This window comes from Portunus trituberculatus, chromosome 30 (assembly GCF_017591435.1).
Source record: "Portunus trituberculatus isolate SZX2019 chromosome 30, ASM1759143v1, whole genome shotgun sequence".
Lineage (NCBI taxonomy): Eukaryota > Metazoa > Arthropoda > Malacostraca > Decapoda > Portunidae > Portunus > Portunus trituberculatus.
The window spans coordinates 6,339,502-6,357,909 of NC_059284.1; the positions used below are offsets into that span (position 1 = coordinate 6,339,502).

The window sequence follows — 18,408 nt, forward strand, 5'->3', positions numbered from 1 at the left end:
TTCAGAGATACAAAAATTATGCAAGGGTCTGGACGTCTGCTTGAATGCTGTTTTTCTATTTAATTCTAAATTTTCGCTATGAATAAAGCACATTATTTCGCTGTGTGCATTGATTTTTTACCCTCCATCCCTTATCAGTGACACCTACTTCCTATTGCAGCAAGGAAGTTCCCATAATTTTATCGATTCGGATGGAAATACCGACCCCCCATCGTTGTTAAATACACCAAAACTCCCATATAGCTACTTCTGTCCGGCTGTCAAGGTTACAACCGCCTTAGAGTGAAGGACTCACAGGAACACAGATGTTCATACTGGCCATTCTTAAACATGTGTCTAAAAGTCATGATAGCGTTTGGTTCCTCCCTCATCTTTTTCAGACGATACTGTAAATAAACCTCAGCTGGACTTTCTAAATTCTTCCCACATGTCAATGAGTTGAAAAAAAAATGGTTATCGTACACGGATTGTGCTATCTATGTACAAAAAGAGCATTTATGCAAGGCGAAGGAGGAGAACGAGTAAAATGTATAATACAACGAAATTAAATAAAGACGCTGTGCATGGAAGCAAATGATGCGTAGTGAAATCAATAAAATTACGAAAATTAGTCGGCAAACTAAAAGACTTGCTGGGACGAAATGATAACAGCATGATAAGAGCTGGGAACCGAGGCAAGGAGGGATCAGGGCAGGGGAGGATTCATGGTGGTGGGATAGAAAAGGCAAGTGCAGCGACAGGCCAGCACCACCACCACCTTATCTCCGTCTGCCATGAAGAGAAGACGAGCATCCCCTCTCCTCCAACTCCACCATCTTCTTGTCCTCCTCCTCCTCCTCCTATTTGGTAATATAAGCTTGTCTATTTTTCACTTAGATTTTTGATGTGCAATGTGTATATTTTCATTTGGGAATGTTTTATAAGGATACTGTTTCATTCCAACTCTCAAGTGTAGAAAATTTTTATTGAAATGTTTTGTTTTGTTTTCTGAACATTTCTGATTAATTGAAATGAAGAAACAGGCGAATTTTATGTTCAATACGCCAGACGTTTCCAGAGTTTATCAAGAGTCGCGTATGGTATGCAGATGTTCCTTTTTATTTTTGTAGTTAAGCAAAAATGTGTTGTCATTAAACTGGATACACAACTCATTCAGCCTCATTATGTCTATACAGAACAATATCCAAGCATTAACTAACACATCTATCTGCCTATCGATTTCTCAGGAGCGGCAGAAGGCGGCCTATGGAAGCGAGAACAGAAAGATTTTCCAAGAATCATTGGAGGAATAGATGCAAAACCTGGAGAGTTCCCGCATCAGGTTTGCATCTTATACCTGTCCATGTATACCTATTCCGAATACACTTAAAGCTGCAATAATTGATGTTAGAACCTAATAAGACTAATAGAAAAAGAAAAGTTCAATGTTGACAATTCCTTTCATCGTCTCAACATGAGCCACCAATACAAATATACTCAAAAGTTGAATTTAATTCCCACTAATGGACATCGTTTAGTAAAACGCACAATATCATTTTTACAACTTTAGACGTTCTTTCTTAACCTTCCTAGTACAGTTGTAATGGTGTGCATGGAGACACAAGAGGGAAAAACTATCAAAGGGAAACACATTTTGCCTAGCTGTAAACAGAAACATATTCAAAAGAGTTGAGCACAAAAACTGGTGTCCAAAAATTAAAAGATGTTGAAGGGGAAGATTTTGTGTAAAGTGAAAGGGTTAGCATACACCTGTTCAATGTATTCCATCCCTCAATAATTACAAAAATAATGGAGTTCACTCAATGAGTACTGCATCTTAAATTGCTAACGTTTTCCATCTAAACAGTTTCATCCATCCTCAGCAGTTCCACACCTGTTAACAGCACTCCCTCGTTCCACAGGTATCGGTGCAGCACAGAGGGTTCCTGGGCTCAAGACATGTGTGTGGAGGCACCATACTAACAGAACAGCACATTCTCACTACTGCTGACTGCGTTGACGAGTAAGTGATATTGTACGCTAAAATCAAAGGGTGACCGGAACTGACAAGTGCACTTATCTAACACGAAATATCATTGTCTGCGCTAAAACAGAACTATCATGATGGTTTCAATAGTAACTCGGGATAATCGTAGATATAAAGGCGTGGAGGAGTCACACACCAAGAGTAACAGTTAAGATGCACAACTAAAACGTAAACAATGGTAGCTAGCCAACTTACGTCATCCAGCCTGCACTGCCTCCATCTTCCCACTAGTCTGGGTTCACGTTTCACCAAGACTCCATCCTCAGATATTGTTCACACACTATCCCACGCCTCACAAACGGTGTTGTCCTCACTATTGACTTATTTGACTCTCATCTTCTATCCTATATCTGTTCAACACTCAAGTCAATACACTGGGTGATGCTTCGAATACCTTCTCGTGAACTGAGAACTGAGGTACTTTCTTATTCCTCCTCTACCCCTACTCTCTCTCGTTTTCTTTAGATATTTCAGTGCGTTCTCTAAATGTATTTCAGTGGGAATTGATTTATTATCTCCTGTGTGTGTGTGTGTGTGTGTGTGTGTGTGTGTGTGTGTGTTACAACTCGAACTGTGCAAAATTAAACAGAGAACGCTGCTTTTTTTCTAGATTGATTTCCCGAATTATTTACATTAATGGAGGCACTACTTGCCACATATAATGATATATTACCTCTTCAAGAATTGAAATATATATGTTTCTAAATCATTATTATAACAATTTGTAGCACTTGGAGCTGCCTCTTGTAGTGTTCTTGTGTTCTTAACTGATGTTCTTACGGTCATCGCTGTCAACTACCATTCACATCTCTTCTCTTGCAAAGAAATCCAATTACAAAATAAAGCATTTCAAAATACAGGCTCAACTTACTGCTGCAGTAAGTTGATGTTGTGGGACCTATGAAAGCATAAAATGACTATCCATCATCGTGCACCATTCACAGCTTCACGGTGGCTAGTCTGTCAGTAGTGGCGGGCGTCGTCAGCCTGGAAGATCATGGGGAAAATCGGCAAGTGATACAGATCGATGCAGTGATCCCTCATGAGGACTTCAACGTCGTCACTCACTCCAACAATGTGGCCATCCTGAAGGTGTGTGCACGACTGGAGAGAGAGAGAGAGAGAGAGAAAAATTGGTCATCTTTCTTTTCTGAAGTAGAATGTAATTGAATAACGTAGTATTTTAGTCCTTTTCATTTATTCCTCTTTGTGCTTCGGAAGGCAGTATTTTTTTAGCCATGTAAAATATCAATTCTTTCTTGTCCAAGAAAACCAATAGTTAATTAATCAAATAATCCTTACCTTTGTCGTAAATGTTCGTAACACAGAAGACATTATTTAACGTCTTACATCGATTTTCCTCCCTTTTTTTCACTTTGCACTTTCATCTGCACAATTGTTTGGTATTATGAAAATTCATTGTTAATAGGATGACACGTGAATAATGCTGTTATCATCCTAACAGTTAAAGGAACCACTGGCACTAGGAGACTTGGTGCAGCCTCTGTCCCTGCCGCCTGATGGAGAGGTCGTCCCTGAGAACACACTCTGCACTGTAATTGGCTGGGGTGCCATCTTTGAAACTGGGGATTACTATAAGGAGCTACAGAAGGTATACTGCTCTGCCATTTGCGGTTATTCAGATTTTTTTTTTTTTTTTTAATTCTTTAGAGTTTACTTGGCCATATACTTGCATTCATGTAATGTAACCTTCAAGCTTGTGATCCACCAGAGTTGGCTAAATTCTGTCAATCTCATTTTAACAAACAGGCAGAAATGACCACCCTAACAGACGAGGCATGTAGGGCGTCATATGGCGCCATGGCCATCGAGGACTCCATGATGTGTGCTGGTTTGCCGTCAGAAGAGGTTGACACTTGCGATGGTGACGAGGGAGGGCCGCTCCTCTGCATGGGGCACCTGCACGGCATCACCTCCTGGGGCCAGGGTTGCTTGCAGTCCTACTACCCCCGAGTGTTTACAGAGGTGGCCTGCTACAAGAGTTGGATCATGATGTATATTTCAGCTGATCTTAGTTAGCTTGCAGCAATTACTCTGTGCATTAAATACCTGCCTTATTATATTTTTATGTCGGACTGAAGGACTCAGCACTGTAGCTGATTGTTATTTCTTATTTTCTAATAATGCGTATCTTATACAAAACCTCCAAAAATTTTGTAATAATATTAATGCCGTTACCAAAGAGTGAAGCAAAAATATTTTGCAAAAATTTATCAAGTTTTGGAATTACAACAGATTCCTAACCTTGATTATACAAATGACTGTTCAATAGTATGAAGAAACACTACAGTTGAAATTCTTGTGTCTCATTGTCAAGGTGTAATCCCTCTGGCATGTGCAGTGTATGTACTTATTGCTAATGATGACTGGAATAGCTTGAACTTTCTTGTGGATGGAAGGATATTCCCTGGAAGTTATAGAGGAGACCAATAATATATAAAAGAAAAATTCTACAAAACACATGTATATTCACAGGTACATAATATGGCTCTGCTTCTGTTTTTCTTTGAATGAGTGTATATCTTACAATATTACATATTACATGCTATATAAACATTCAAAGACTAACCAACTTTGACCAAAACATGCTTACAATCATGTGGATAAGAAATGTTTGACTAAGATTACAATTTTGAATAACAATAGATTTACTTTCTTATTATTTAATTTTCCCTTTTCCTATACCCTAGAAATTAAAACCAATGCAATGGAGAAGCTAACTTTACAAATACTTGCTTCCTGAGAACATTGCATGGCAATCAAGATTGTCATAATAAGAATTATGTTTCTTTCCCTCAATGTACACATTGAATAGATTCAGAATCTAAGGATTAAACCATCAATATACAATAATACAGTCATTCATTCAATAAAAGATCATTCAGTAAAATACAAAACTGTACCTTAAAAGTATTGGTACAGAAATAAGTTTTATAAATAAATCCATGAGGGAATACCCAGCAACACTGAAAACAAAATGACATTCCTCCATTACAACACAAGTGCTGCACCAGCACCTCGTCACTATGGGCAGGATGTGTACTTTTTCATGTAGATTTACACTGGTGATTTGTGAAAGATGATACTACCAGCTTGCACTTCTTCCTCTAAAATGGTATCTAGCCACATCTGCTGCTTCTTGTTTGTATATAACTTCAATGCATCTCTTTTCTTTAAAACATTCTCTTTAGTGGAAGTATTTTCTTTGTCTCTTTCACTGCAATGAAAACTATGTCCATTCCTCATGCCTCTGACTGACTTGCTCTATTCACTGTGAACACTGAAGGTGCTCGCAGGAATTTCACTTTCCAATATCCAAACTCATAGGACGTTCTTGACAAAATAGAAGAATTAACAGAAGATGTTGTTGACTCACTTTCTCCTTTAGAAGGTACAGAGGACTGACAGTGTGACCATCTTGGGGTTAAACTGTGTCCTTGGTGGCAATTTTCTCTCCTACTAGATGAAGATGAAAAGGAATCTAAACTTGTACTTAAAGAGGATTCTGAAATCCTGGAGGTTCTCCTCAGATGTGACTGTGTGTGACTGCAAGACGGAAAAATAGGCTGTTCATAAAGTGGATCCTGTCTCTCATCCCCCACTGATGGTAATGACATCCCCCCTGCTGCCAACACTGGATATTCCCTCACGCACTCCTATTCCATGGACAGCCTTCGGGGTGCCCTTGTGGTGACATCCTCCTTCCTGGTTCTACGGCGATAGATGACAAAGATAACAACGACTGCGATGATTATCAGCACAAGTAAGACTGAGCCAACAGCTATTCCAGTGATGGCTGCTGTAGTCAGTGTGGTAGTACCTGAAATGAAGAAAACCACAGTATATTATTATGTCTGCCTGTCTTGACTTTGAAAGACATATATAAGTCATACCTTATGTATGATTATGTCTGCTATTTTCTAATAGCAGATAAACAATTAAGAATGCAATTTTTAAATATGTAACCTTTTCACAAGTGGTATTTATTCATTGATCCAATTTTTTTCCCACAACAAAAAAACAAATAAAATTCATGATACAAACAGCACTACTTGCCATTACAGGATATATTGCTTACCTCCAGAGGATTCCAGCTCCCCATTATTAACTTCACAAGTAACAAAATTGTTATCTATGTCAGTAACCACAATGGTAACTCCCGGATTACAGCACGAGGCAGAGTAGGGAAGCGTCACTTCTCTATCACCACTGGCAAAGTTTGGAAAGTTGGCCTCAGGCTGAGATTCCACAAGAAACACTCCTGGAAATTGAACACAGAATAGATACTAATGAAAATATACTATAATATGCTCAAGATTCAGCAATGAATTTACACAGAAAGAAAGAGACTTTCACAGAAAGTGAAGAAATAATTCATATAAGGACATATATATATATATATATATATATATATATATATATATATATATATATATATATATATATATATATATATATATATATATATATATATATATATATGCAAATTCAACATGTTAGACATTAGTTTTAGGTAAACAGATGAGTTGCAGTCTGGTGGAGTGACACACCTCTGTTGTCCCGGACAGTGAACTGCATGGACCAGCGACTGTTGGAGCAGGAGCTGGGCATCAGGTCACTACTTGAACATGATATCTTGGATATGACCTCACAAGTGGGAGGAGTGCGGTCAATTACCTGCATACAACATAGAAATGATTAAATCTCTACATCATCTTCACATTCAAAATCTGAACATAGGCTTTACAGTATTATGCTTCTTCTTTCTTCTTATTCACTGTGCAACCTTCTTTTTTAACAACACTTTACATTAAACCCAAAAGAACACACTGATTAAGGAAATATCACAACTTGAAAAAAAAAATATATTAAGAAAAATTAAACTGTCATTAATTCAGTGAATGGGATAGAGATAAAGACAATATAACTATTGTATTGTTTTTGCCAAAATTCTGAGAGGGAAAAAAACATGGAGAAATTTCTTCACAAAACATAATGCTGAAATAAGTACTTATAAGATCAATTACCTATTTTAAACACTGAAAATTCTATAAAAGTGCTCCTAAGGTAAGGACATGACTGGTTCCACTTGGTCCTCTACCCCAAAAAACTTACAAGAGGTGTGATGGAGATGTGAGCCCGTGCGTGGGAGATGTCACCCCGGGTAGAGGAGGCACTAACCACCAGGCTATTGGTGGTGCGGGGCAGTGTTTGGGGATCAATGTACAGTGTCACCTGCACTGTGGCTGTCTCATTCCGTCCCAGAGTTACCCTGAATCACCAAACTTCAGTAAACTCCAATAAAATATATACCGTGTAATTCACTAAAGTATTGGGGATTATAACCTTAACCTATGACAAATGTGACATAAAACTTTAATCTTACATTGACTAAGTCATCTCTACTTTTCAAATTAATACAAGAAAAAATATTTTTTTTGTTATATACTTAGGTAGCTATGATGCTATTTACATTAATGCAAGCAAACATAAAACATTAATCTAACAATTAATTACAGTGGTGTCTGTACTCAATATAAAAAAAATGTAAAACTTTTGTGTTACACTTCAACTTGGGGTGTATAAGTAAATGATGGCAGTCAAGTAATTGTTCATAACACACTCACCTCTGCTGATCCAGATTAACTGAGGAGCCAAAAGCATCATTAGCAGTCAAGAAGTAAGTGTTGGAGGTACCAGTGGCTGAGTCAGTGTTGGTGATGAAGACTGGGATTCTGAGAATGGCCCCTGGAGAACCCCAGATGTCCCGGCCCAGTGGGAAAGATATCACAGATTCTACTCTCTCCCAAGATGTCCCACTCTCCCTTCGGAAATGCCGACCTATGAAAATATTGGAATTACACATATATAGGTTTCCTTGAAATACCTCAAAGATATCTACCTAATGACCTTAAGTCTGTAGATTGCCATTATAGTGTGTGAAAAGAAGTGTTACTTGTGATTAAGCAAAACACCTTCAGCACCAGTTAAAACTAAAGTTATAATAAACCTTGATATTGAGTAAATTTCATCAGCAAGGTAATGTCTGAAGCCTTCTTTACCATACATGTACAAAAATAATTATCTGAAGTAAAGAGATTCCCTCAAAGGAATTGTTATCTAGGACTGAAATTTTGGCACAACATCCAAGATAAACTCGAATGACAGTATTACCGTGAATGTCGAGATAATCACCAAGACCTTTGTGGATTTTGATCAGCATGGATAGTCTTGCCAATACACTATCTGTGACACTAATCAGTCAGCATTCAACCTTATAAGATGTACAAACACGGCCCGGTAGCTCAGTGGTTAGAGCGCTGGCTTCACAAGCCAGAGGACTGGGGTTCGATTCCCCGGCCGGGTGGAGATATTTGGGTGTGTCTCCTTTCACGTGTAGCCCCTGTTCACCTAGCAGTGAGTAGGTACGGGATTTAAATCGAGGAGTTGTGACCTTGTTGTCCTGGTGTGTGGTGTGTGCCTGGTCTCAGGCCTATCCGAAGATCGGAAATAATGAGCTCTGAGCTCGTTCCGTAGGGTAACGTCTGGCTGTCTCGTCAGAGACTGCAGTAGATCAAACAGTCCACCTGCCTGACTCACCTGAACCGTCCCTCCCATAGAGAGCCACTGTAAACCTCTCCTGTGGCAGATCTCTGGTGGGGAGGCTAAGGTAGGTGTTCCGGAGAGGGGAGGAGGTGGGGAAGACTAGTTGTGCCTCGCTCCCTGACCTGTCCAGCAGCCGTGCCTCATTCACCTCCCTCAGACCAGCACGATCCACACCAGTGATAACCATATCCAAGTAGGAATTCAAGTCTGTGCAAAGTAACTATATGTTTGTATTTGTACACAAAAATCCAGTACTGTATTGTGATCCAAAAGCTGAGAATACTTCATTATATTATTATAGAAGTATATAATTTCTGAAAATACCTAACAATACATACAGATAACAATCCTATCAACTGCTCAGTACCTAAAAATACATAAAGAAAACAATCCTAAGTGCTAACAACAACAAATGACTGAAGATGAATTTCAGTTCTCTTACTTAACAGTTTACAAAGTCACACCTTGGCTTGGGTGGTCCTGGATACGCTGGAGAGAAGGATGGAAGGAACGTTCATCCGGAAGGTAGAAAGTTGGTGCAATGTCCAGTGGAGTGCGGGCAGAGACTGTGACCGAACACACACGTTTTGGCTCAAAGGTCAGAGTCCAGTCTCCAAGATACTGCTGCTGTTGTGTTATGTCGATGCGAATCTATGAAAGACATCCTGCAATAAGTACTGATCTAATAATGGAAAACAGTGTTTCTTTAATTGCATTTGTTATTTAAAAGATTGATTTTTCCTTTTACTAGAGGAAGAGTGTGGAAATACTTTACCAACCTGAAGGAAGAAAGGTGTCAAAGCCACCACTGTGTATCCCTTAAGGTCACCTCCATTTGTCTGGGATGTAAGGTCAAACTTTATACCTGTTAAGATGTTAAATCTTAAATTTCAAGCATCAACAGTTACAAAGTGGAGAGTATGTATAGGGTTCCCACTGCCTTGTTCATCTTCACTTTCCTTTCCATATAAAATAACAAGTCACAGCACTTCATTCTCTCAACACATGGAAATCCCAAACTTCCAGGTATAGCCTAATGGGAGCACCCAGTGTTACCTGAGCACCAGTTCATATAATGTGCAAAAAAACTGAGATAATATATATAGAACTTACTTGAGGATGCAAGAGTGGCAGAGTTGACACCTCCTGAGATGGACACTTCAATCTCCCTGACTAAAGAGTCAATGGGTATCTTTACATTTTGGCTTACTGTTGATCTCAAGGTTCTCCACAGTACAGCCTGCAAGATGCAGAGAGGAGTCATGTTTGAGGGAGCTGAATAATATGACTAGTTAGTGCAAATAAGGTGTGTGTGAAAGGTGGATATGCATAAAATAAGTAAAAACTAGAAGCTGACATATGAATCAAAGAAAAGTGAAGGAAAAAAGGGTGATTAATCATATACCCAAGTTTTAATATGGACTACCATGGAGATGATATGTTTTAGCTTTTTCCTTCTACAATAAGTGAAAAAGAAATCAACGTAGAATAGTTAATGGCAGCAATTTTCTTCATGTCACAAAAAATATGTGACACTGCTAATCTCTGAAAATGAAAAGAATGCACAAAACTTGGCGTATGAATTTGTGTAACACTGTTTTGCCTCTCACCGCAGGGTACTGTTCCACTTCCATCATACGGGACACCTCATCCACCTTGCCCCTCTCCACCTGCACCACATGGCCTCCTGTCTTCTCTGCAAGCTCTTCATATTTGCTATAGTTTCTGACTTGACGCTTTGGTCTCCTTTTTGTGCTTTTGATTTCACTGCTGTTTGTTATTTGGCTGTGGTCAGAAATAAAAATACAAGTAGTTAACACCACAATGTGACAGTGAACAATAATAATTTACAAAAGAGTATAATGGATACTATTAGAAACAACCAGATTAATGTCATGCCTGACCTTAACTCTTCCTTGATTTCCAGTTCCTGAGTTGAGTACGTAAACACCTCAGTCTCCTCATCACCAAATACACTGTACGCACTCAAGTCTTCTTCGGTGGCAAATCTTGAAAATCTCGTGGGAAGAGTTATCACTGGAGTCACCTGCCATAGGAGTAAAGAGATATGCAATAAATTTCATGTTCAGAGAGAGAGAGAGAGAGAGAGAGAGAGAGAGAGAGAGAGAGAGAGAGAGAGAGAGAGAGAGAGAGAGAGAGAGAGAGAGAGAGAGAGAGAGAGAGAGAGAGAGAGAGAGAGAGAGAGAGAGAGAGAGAGAGAGAGAGAGAGAGAGAGAGAGAGAGAGAGAGAGAGAGAGAGAGAGAGAGAGAGAGAGAGAGAGAGAGAGAGAGAGAGAGAGAGAGAGAGAGAGAGAGAGAGAGAGAGAGAGAGAGAGAGAGAGAGAGAGAGAGAGAGAGAGACAGAGATTCTGTGCCTTACCTTGATTGCTTTGGAGTGTGCCAGTGTAACAACAGTCTCAAAAAACTCCTGGTCCTTGATGGGAGCGTCGGTAAACAGGAAAAGATGGGAGTGGGGTGGTGAGTGGTGCAGGGCCAGGCGCAGAGCTGACATGCTTAGCTATAATAAAGAAGCATGAGGTTTCAATAATATCTTGTACAAAACTAACCTGCAATCTTTCACCACTAAAGTTGAATACAAGTATAGGATAAATCTATTACTGTATGTAGTTATGATCATTAGCCACTTTTAGTGAGGAAAACTATAAGAAAACTGTGTGTTATGTAATGGAATATGTTACAGTTCATTAAAAGGTAGTATGACTCATATGGAGACTTTTAATTTGTCATGTGAACAGCTCATTTCAGACACTGAAAATCTCTATATCAAGAATTCATAACTTGCATGAAATTTTCCAATATTACAACTAAAATCTTTAAATATTACACTGAACAGCAGGATAGTCAACATATACTTCAATTTGTTTCTAGGCATAATGTTTATCTATCCCTCAATCACTTGCTGTCACTTAGTTCACATTACTACTAACCTCCGCCTCATCTCCTCCTCCACCTGTCCTCAGCTGACTCAGGGTGCGATAGATCTCTGCAGGATGTTGGGATCTCACTATAGGCCCATACACTGTTCAGAATTCACACCATATGATAATTTGAATTCACTGCACCAAGTATACCATAAAAAGTAAAATATGATGAAAATACCAATAAACATATCAACACTTGTGCCAAATTCTCTTTGTCCACATATAAAGACAAGGTTATCAAAAATATATAGTCATAATCAAATTCACTCCTATTAGCTACAAATAAAAAAGTCTTCCTTTACATACATGGGTCATTGAAAGGCACAAAAAGGTACTCAGAGGGTGGGTAATCTGCTGCAGAGTGTTTGTCATTTAAACGTGAGAAGGTTCGGGTAAGAGCCTGGAGTTCTTGTGCCATGGATTCAGTGGTGTCCAAAACTACAACAATGGCAGGAGTTGGGTGGAGGCCCAGCAGACGAGAGAAGGCAGGGGTCCCCAGACTCCCACGTACCACAGTGAGGTAATATTCTGTGGCCTGCAAAAGAGGAAAGCTCCAATGAGATAGTTTTAAGTTCTTGAGGTTTTTTGAAGACATGGCATCTCATCTGGATCTATAATGCTATCTTTCCTTTTCTTGCACATGTGATTAGATCATAACAAAATACAAAATAGCTATAAAAGCACAATAGGTATTCAATTATCTTTATCACTGAATACAAAGTGAGATCCATACATGGAAAACAGAGTGGATGTGTTGGTGTAAAGAAAAAAAAGTAAGAAAACAAAAGGAAAAAATCTGACTAGTTACATGTCAAAACTAATCTCCTTCCAACAACTAACCTCCACTGCCTGCTGAGCCGCTCTCTGATGTAGGTAGTGATGAGGGGAGAAGCAGGATGTTGGCAACTCCTTGTTGATGCCTCCTCTTGCTCCTGCTCCCCTTGACCTGTCTCTTGGTCCACCATGACTGCACTTATCTGGTGAATAACAGAGGTGGGCACACCATATATCAATTCTAATTCCAAGAAACACTTCACTGAGTTTTTTTCTTTTTAATATTGATAGTTTAGTCAAGTGTTATCTTATAAAAAATACACTTTCAATTGATTCATCACTACAAGAAAATTTAAGCAAGTAAGCAGCTCCCTCGACTAACTCATTAATTCGTGATATACTCAAACATTCAAAACCATAGCATAAGCAACAAAACTGATGTAACTAGCAACTCACCTACTCCCCTCGGCTTTCCCACTCTGGTTCCATCCACCCACAAGTCCTCAATGTAGCCTGATGTCAGTTTGCCCTGTCTTATGATGTCCTCCAGAATATTGTTGCGGCAGGAGCCTCTTCCATCCGCTCCCTCTCCACAGTCCTGGCAAGTGTGTTCCCGTTCAGTGGCTACGTTGAGGAAGTCCTTACCTGTGGCGCCTTGGAGGAACATATGATTAGAGGTCTTCAATAAAAGGCAGTAGGACATATCCATTTATATTGAACAATAGAGTCTAGCTACCAGGACTACCAGGACAATGCCTCACCAACGTTTCTATTGAAGTCCTTGTTCCCGAGTTCGACCCAGTTGGTGTGGGAGTAGAAGTCTTGTATGGTACCCAAGGAGAGACCCAACAGCTGGCGCGCGGTGTCATAGTCGCCAGCTCGACCTGCGCTCACCATCCGCCGCCACCGACCCGTCAGCATCACCTGAGACTCTGAAAATCTCTCATTCCCAAAGTGATACCTGGGTGAGAGAAGACGCTATTGCTTACATGTCTACTGAACTTATTTGAAAGAAGAAAAGTGCGCCCAATCATCTACAACCCGGAATATCTCTCATTCTCAAGTAATACATGCTTTAATACATGCTTTAATGATGAGCTTAAAAGAGGAAGAAAGAAATTATTCCATTAGGCGCCGCAACAGCTTAGGTCATATGGAACTGCTAGGGTTAACGGGAAAACACTACATCTCCCAGACTCCCACCAGGCAACTAGATTTGGCGAGGATTAAATAACACGACCTCCCTCAACCAACTACACCACCCAGCTCCCTTGAAAGAAAGGAGGTTTGGTGTAGAATAACATGTGTAACTGCACTTGATTTACATTAAAGGACACGCAAACAACAATAGGCTACTGCCATGGGAAGATATACGACGGGTTCAGAAGAAATTCCTTCCAGGTCAAGAAATGAACACTTGCCTGGGATCTGCCCCCATTAAACCGGCGTCAACTTCAGCCGCCGCGTCCACCAGCTTAGAAACAGTATCCAGGAAGGGCTTTGGAGAGTAGGCAGGGCCGTAGTACTCTTCATACGCCTCCTCCAGGGTCATGCCATCCCTGTGGTTGTAAGTCCTTCCGGCTGGCTCCACTTCCTGCAACAGGGAATCCAAGTAATTATTTACTTACTCTTTGGTAACACTTTCCAGCCTATAAAGTTCCGACATTCATAAACTTTACATCTTAATTATAATTGCGTTTCAAAGCAAAGAAAAGGAGATGAAATAGAAAAATTATATAATATCAATGAGAGTAGCCTATCTGGAAAAGTAATTGCAAAAAAGGAAAGAAAAGAAATGTTTGCATTCGTCTTTGAAAAAACAACAACGTAATAAATCCCAAGAAAAAAAAAATTGATTATTCGCGCTCATTTCACTTGCTCCGATCGATGAAGCTAAAATGCAACGGAATCTTATCAACCCCTAAATCTACACAAACCCGTGAATCAGAAACGCGATAAAAAAGGGTATTTCCATCAGACCAACACCTTTACTTCCTTCCTGCCACCGCCTACTCACGCCAGCCAAATACGGGATTCATTGTTCCCTATAAATCTCTGTCTTGGCAAAAAAATTAATATAAAATGTTTGGTATGCTATTCTCTCTCTCTCTCTCTCTCTCTCTCTCTCTCTCTCTCATATTAATATACTCATCCTACCAAAACCAGAGTATTCCAGTGACTCACCTTGAAGTAGCGAACCACTGCACGCCTCACCGCTTCCCTCGTGATCTCCCGGTGGTGCCACACTCGCACGCCTTTGTCAAAGCCATCGCAGTACAAGTCAAAGATGTCACCATCGTTCTCTAGGAGGGTGCCGCGCCCTAGAAAAGCAGTACCAAGGCGTGGAAACAGTAGGAATGTCAGTAACAATATCACAGAGCCAGCCATGCTAACACTCTTCCTCTCTCCTGACGTAGACCAAGAAGTTACGACACAGCAAGGCTCAACAGGTCTTTCTTGTAATTCTCAGAAATGTTTAACGTGTTCTTATAATAAACCCGGTAAGTACCACTGGTTAAATCGACTATAAAGCACTGTCATGTCTCTTTCTTACAATCTTTAGAGACGTTTAGCGTATTTTCGTGGTGGAAGGAATAAGTGACACTGCTTCAGTATTATCTTTCTTGCAATCTTCAGAAAAGTCCAGTATATTCTTATGGAAATAGCAACGAAAGATACAAGTTAACAATCGCATAGAACACTGTAATGGCTAAGTGGCAGCGTAAAATGCCAGATTTCTATGACCGCACACGAGGTGTCACAATACCACGCTTCCTGGAAGGCACCCCAGCACGGATACGACACGCCACGCACTGCCCTCCCAGCGTCCGGCGGGGTGATTATATACCTTGGGTCCTCAAGGCTACCATAGGATTGTGTTTCCTCAGACGAACTGTTATTTTTTTCCGGTAGCTCACCAAAAGCTTATCAGGTTCTTTGTGCTAAGTCAATTGAGAGCTTTAAAAGAATATATATGGATATATGGATATATGGATGGGCATGATAAGTGGAAACAGTGAGGTATATTTCATACAGGGCTGCCACATGTAGGCCTGATGGCTTCTTGCAGTTCCCTTATTTTTTCATATTCATGTGCTTTTATGTATGTAGTCATCGTAATGTCAATATCCCATAAACAGCAGTGAAATGATCATGGCAACCTGCTGGAAGTATTGACCTTTCATAATACTGCAGATCTCTTTATCTGAATCTTTACTGAACGATATGAAAGGTAGCAATCTTGACAAACAATAAAAGCATATCGCAGAATAAAATTTAATAGAAGAATACTTGTAAGAAGAAAGGAATAATGAATCAAATGAAAAGAAATCACACCAGATATCCTGATCTAACAGTTATCGTTTTTTTTTTTATATATATATATATAAATCTTTATCCATGATATTAAAGAAATTAAAATTTTGCTCAATTTTTATAACACTATAAGCACATTACAAAAACCGATTTCAAACTTGCCATATGTAACGAAAACAACAATCAATCACAATTTCCCGAAGTAAAAAAATAAATAAATAACAATGATAGATAATAAACAAAAATAGATGATAAAAGAAAAGACATTCCTTTCAATATCCCCTCAATCACAAAGCAACAACAACAACAACAAAAACAGTGCCACAATACATTTACCTAGAGTGCCAGATCCAAGGCTTGCTCAAGGGGCCACGGTCGGTGAATATCAAAGATCGGTATCTTTGAGCCACAATCACGCAAGGCCACCGTCAAATAGCTGCTAACATCCTTACAAGATCTCCGCCTACGTGTCCACAGCCAGGAGTAGTAGTAGTAGTAGTAGTAGTAGTAGTAGTAGTAGTAGTAGTAGTAGTAGTAGTAGTAGTAGTAGTAGTAGTAATAGTTGAAGTTGTTGTGGAAGCAAGTAGTAGTAGTAGTAGCAGCAGCAGAAGTAGTAGTAGTAGTAGTAGTAGTAGTAGTAGTAGTAGTAGTAGTAGTAGTAGTAGTAGTAGTTGTTGTTGTTGTTGTTGTTATTGTTATTGCTGTAGTTAAAAGGTGGTAATAGTAGAAGTTATCGTTGCTGCAGTGGTAAACAATGACAACAATAACGCCAAGAATTACTACTACTACTACTACTACTACTACTACTACTACTACTGCTGCTGCTGCTGCTGCTGCTACTACTACTATTATTACTACTACTACTACAGTCACCACCACTACTACTAGAATAATTACATGAGTTTGTCCTACAACATGCATACCTAGACAAACCAAGTAAAAAAGAAATAATTGCATCACATCTACTAATGAATTTCGACACTTTCCATTCAGACGCGAGACTTGATTACACGCTCCAGAAATGAGGTCAGCATCCCACGAGGCGCGAAAGAGGATAACAGTGACAGGAAACAGTCTAAGTTCACATAGTTTACTTAATCTTCATTTTTACGATTTTTTTTTCTGTCGTTAACGGAGTGTGATTTTTGTAATTTGATCTCTCTCTCTCTCTCTCTCTCTCTCTCTCTCTCTCTCTCTTATAATTAAAATCTAATAAAAAAATGCAATAATATATCTCTCTATCTAACTATTTACTCATTCAATCTATAATGTATTAGCGTCTTCATCATGACGATGAGTAGAGAGTGGAAGGAATTTCAAGGGAACGTCACTCAGTAATAGATTTCAAAGGGAATGTATGAACTCCTCCCATTAAGACACTCGAGGAGGAGGTATCGGAATTTCCGCCACACAGGCTGATTGAATTAATGAAGAGGCAGAAGTTTAAAGACCAATTATTTTGTTCTTCTGCAAAACCTCAGCGGGAGACGTGAAAAGTATGGGTTGCGAGACTCTTCATGGGAATCGACGTGATTTTCATACGAGATCCGCATTCCTTGTGTGCGTAGCGGGGTAACAAAGTAAGGTAGAGATATATGGAAGCAAAGGCATTAGTAAAAGTGATTGTGAATATTGGACACGCGTTTAGTTGATATGATAGACGAATGATTCACGGTTAAAAACTAAACAAAACTTTTTTTTCTTGTGTTTCGTCGTTGTCATCTTCGTCGTAGTTGTTTACTTCTTTCTTTTATCTTTTATTTCTTTTCTTCTTATTATCGTCCGACAAAAAAAAATGTCTGGTAGACCTAGTTAAGAGAGGCTGATGGAAAAACAATGGGAATAGAAAACTGCGTGGCGGTGAACTGTATATCCACACTGTAGTATTTTTCGTGATTCTCGTGATGATTTAATAAGAATTCGGAATCATCAATGAAAATAAAAAGAGAAAAATTACCCATGAGCATCCAAGTTACCTCTGATGCTTTTGAAATGAGTTTTTATGAGAGTGCAGAGGTTTAAAAAATCGGTTCCCTTGACGCATTCTGAAGGGTATTGTTTGAAAACCCGCTCTCCTGAATCCTTTGGACCTCCATTAAAACTATTTTCTAAAGCTACAAAAATAATTAGTCATAACCACATTCGCGTTTCCTATTAATGAAACAGAAGCCTGGTTAAATCACTACTTATAAAAAAAGATAAATTAACAAATGAAAAAAAAATAATGAATAGAAAATACTAGAAAGATGTTGAGAGTAGTTAAAAGAAGACACGTAGACGCTTAAACATACGAGCGGAGGTGACATGAGAACGAGGTCGTGTATGACAAGAAGAGAAGTGAGTGGGAAGCAATACGATAAATGACTGGCGGCTTCAGTTTTTTTAATCTTATCTGGGCGACACACACAGGAACAATGGGTGGTGGGTGGACAGCGGAGGTCACTACACGCTATATGGGTGATAGTATTCCTGTACGGTGAATATTCATTTTCTATGGCGTTATTTACAGCAGGCCTGGCTTAGAGGAGGAGGAGGAACACTGCAGCGTATACTTAAATTCAGTTCTAATACTATATCACCTACAACAGTATTACCCATTTACTGTATCTGTTTTCTGTATTTCTGTTTTTCTTTTTTTCTTTTCTTTTTTACTGTATATCTTCTATGTATCTTTCTATGCATCTTTTCACGGTATACTTTCCAGCTTTTTGCCAATAAACTGAA

At 39.2% G+C, this 18,408-nt stretch overlaps 2 protein-coding genes across 3 annotated transcripts; one reads left to right on the plus strand and one right to left on the minus strand.

The window, feature by feature from the left end:
- The first annotated feature begins 696 nt into the window (after positions 1–696).
- Positions 697–4,702, plus strand: LOC123510975 (trypsin-1-like). The gene is made up of 6 exons (XM_045266535.1): positions 697–846; positions 1,227–1,321; positions 1,902–2,002; positions 2,971–3,118; positions 3,492–3,638; positions 3,797–4,702. Exons 1-6 carry the CDS (start codon positions 774–776, stop codon positions 4,064–4,066), a joined length of 834 nt encoding a protein of 277 aa, XP_045122470.1. The 5' UTR covers positions 697–773; the 3' UTR covers positions 4,067–4,702.
- Positions 4,703–5,009: 307 nt separating this feature from the next.
- Positions 5,010–15,146, minus strand: LOC123510972 (von Willebrand factor A domain-containing protein 7-like). 2 transcript variants are annotated; one of them, XM_045266527.1, is made up of 19 exons: positions 14,554–15,146; positions 13,791–13,963; positions 13,131–13,330; positions 12,826–13,023; positions 12,436–12,572; positions 11,902–12,130; positions 11,602–11,693; positions 11,034–11,171; positions 10,558–10,700; positions 10,264–10,438; positions 9,767–9,893; positions 9,433–9,518; positions 9,118–9,304; positions 8,648–8,860; positions 7,675–7,888; positions 7,163–7,319; positions 6,598–6,724; positions 6,126–6,308; positions 5,010–5,867 (listed from the first exon to the last, which is right to left on the minus strand). In XM_045266527.1, exons 1-19 carry the CDS (start codon positions 14,755–14,757, stop codon positions 5,704–5,706), a joined length of 3,147 nt encoding a protein of 1,048 aa, XP_045122462.1. In that variant the 5' UTR covers positions 14,758–15,146; the 3' UTR covers positions 5,010–5,703. The 2 variants fall into 2 exon arrangements, with proteins under 2 accessions (XP_045122462.1, XP_045122461.1); XM_045266526.1 differs by lacking the exons at positions 13,791–13,963; positions 14,554–15,146 and having other exon boundaries at positions 12,826–13,048; positions 13,131–13,329.
- Positions 15,147–18,408: the final 3,262 nt, after the last annotated feature.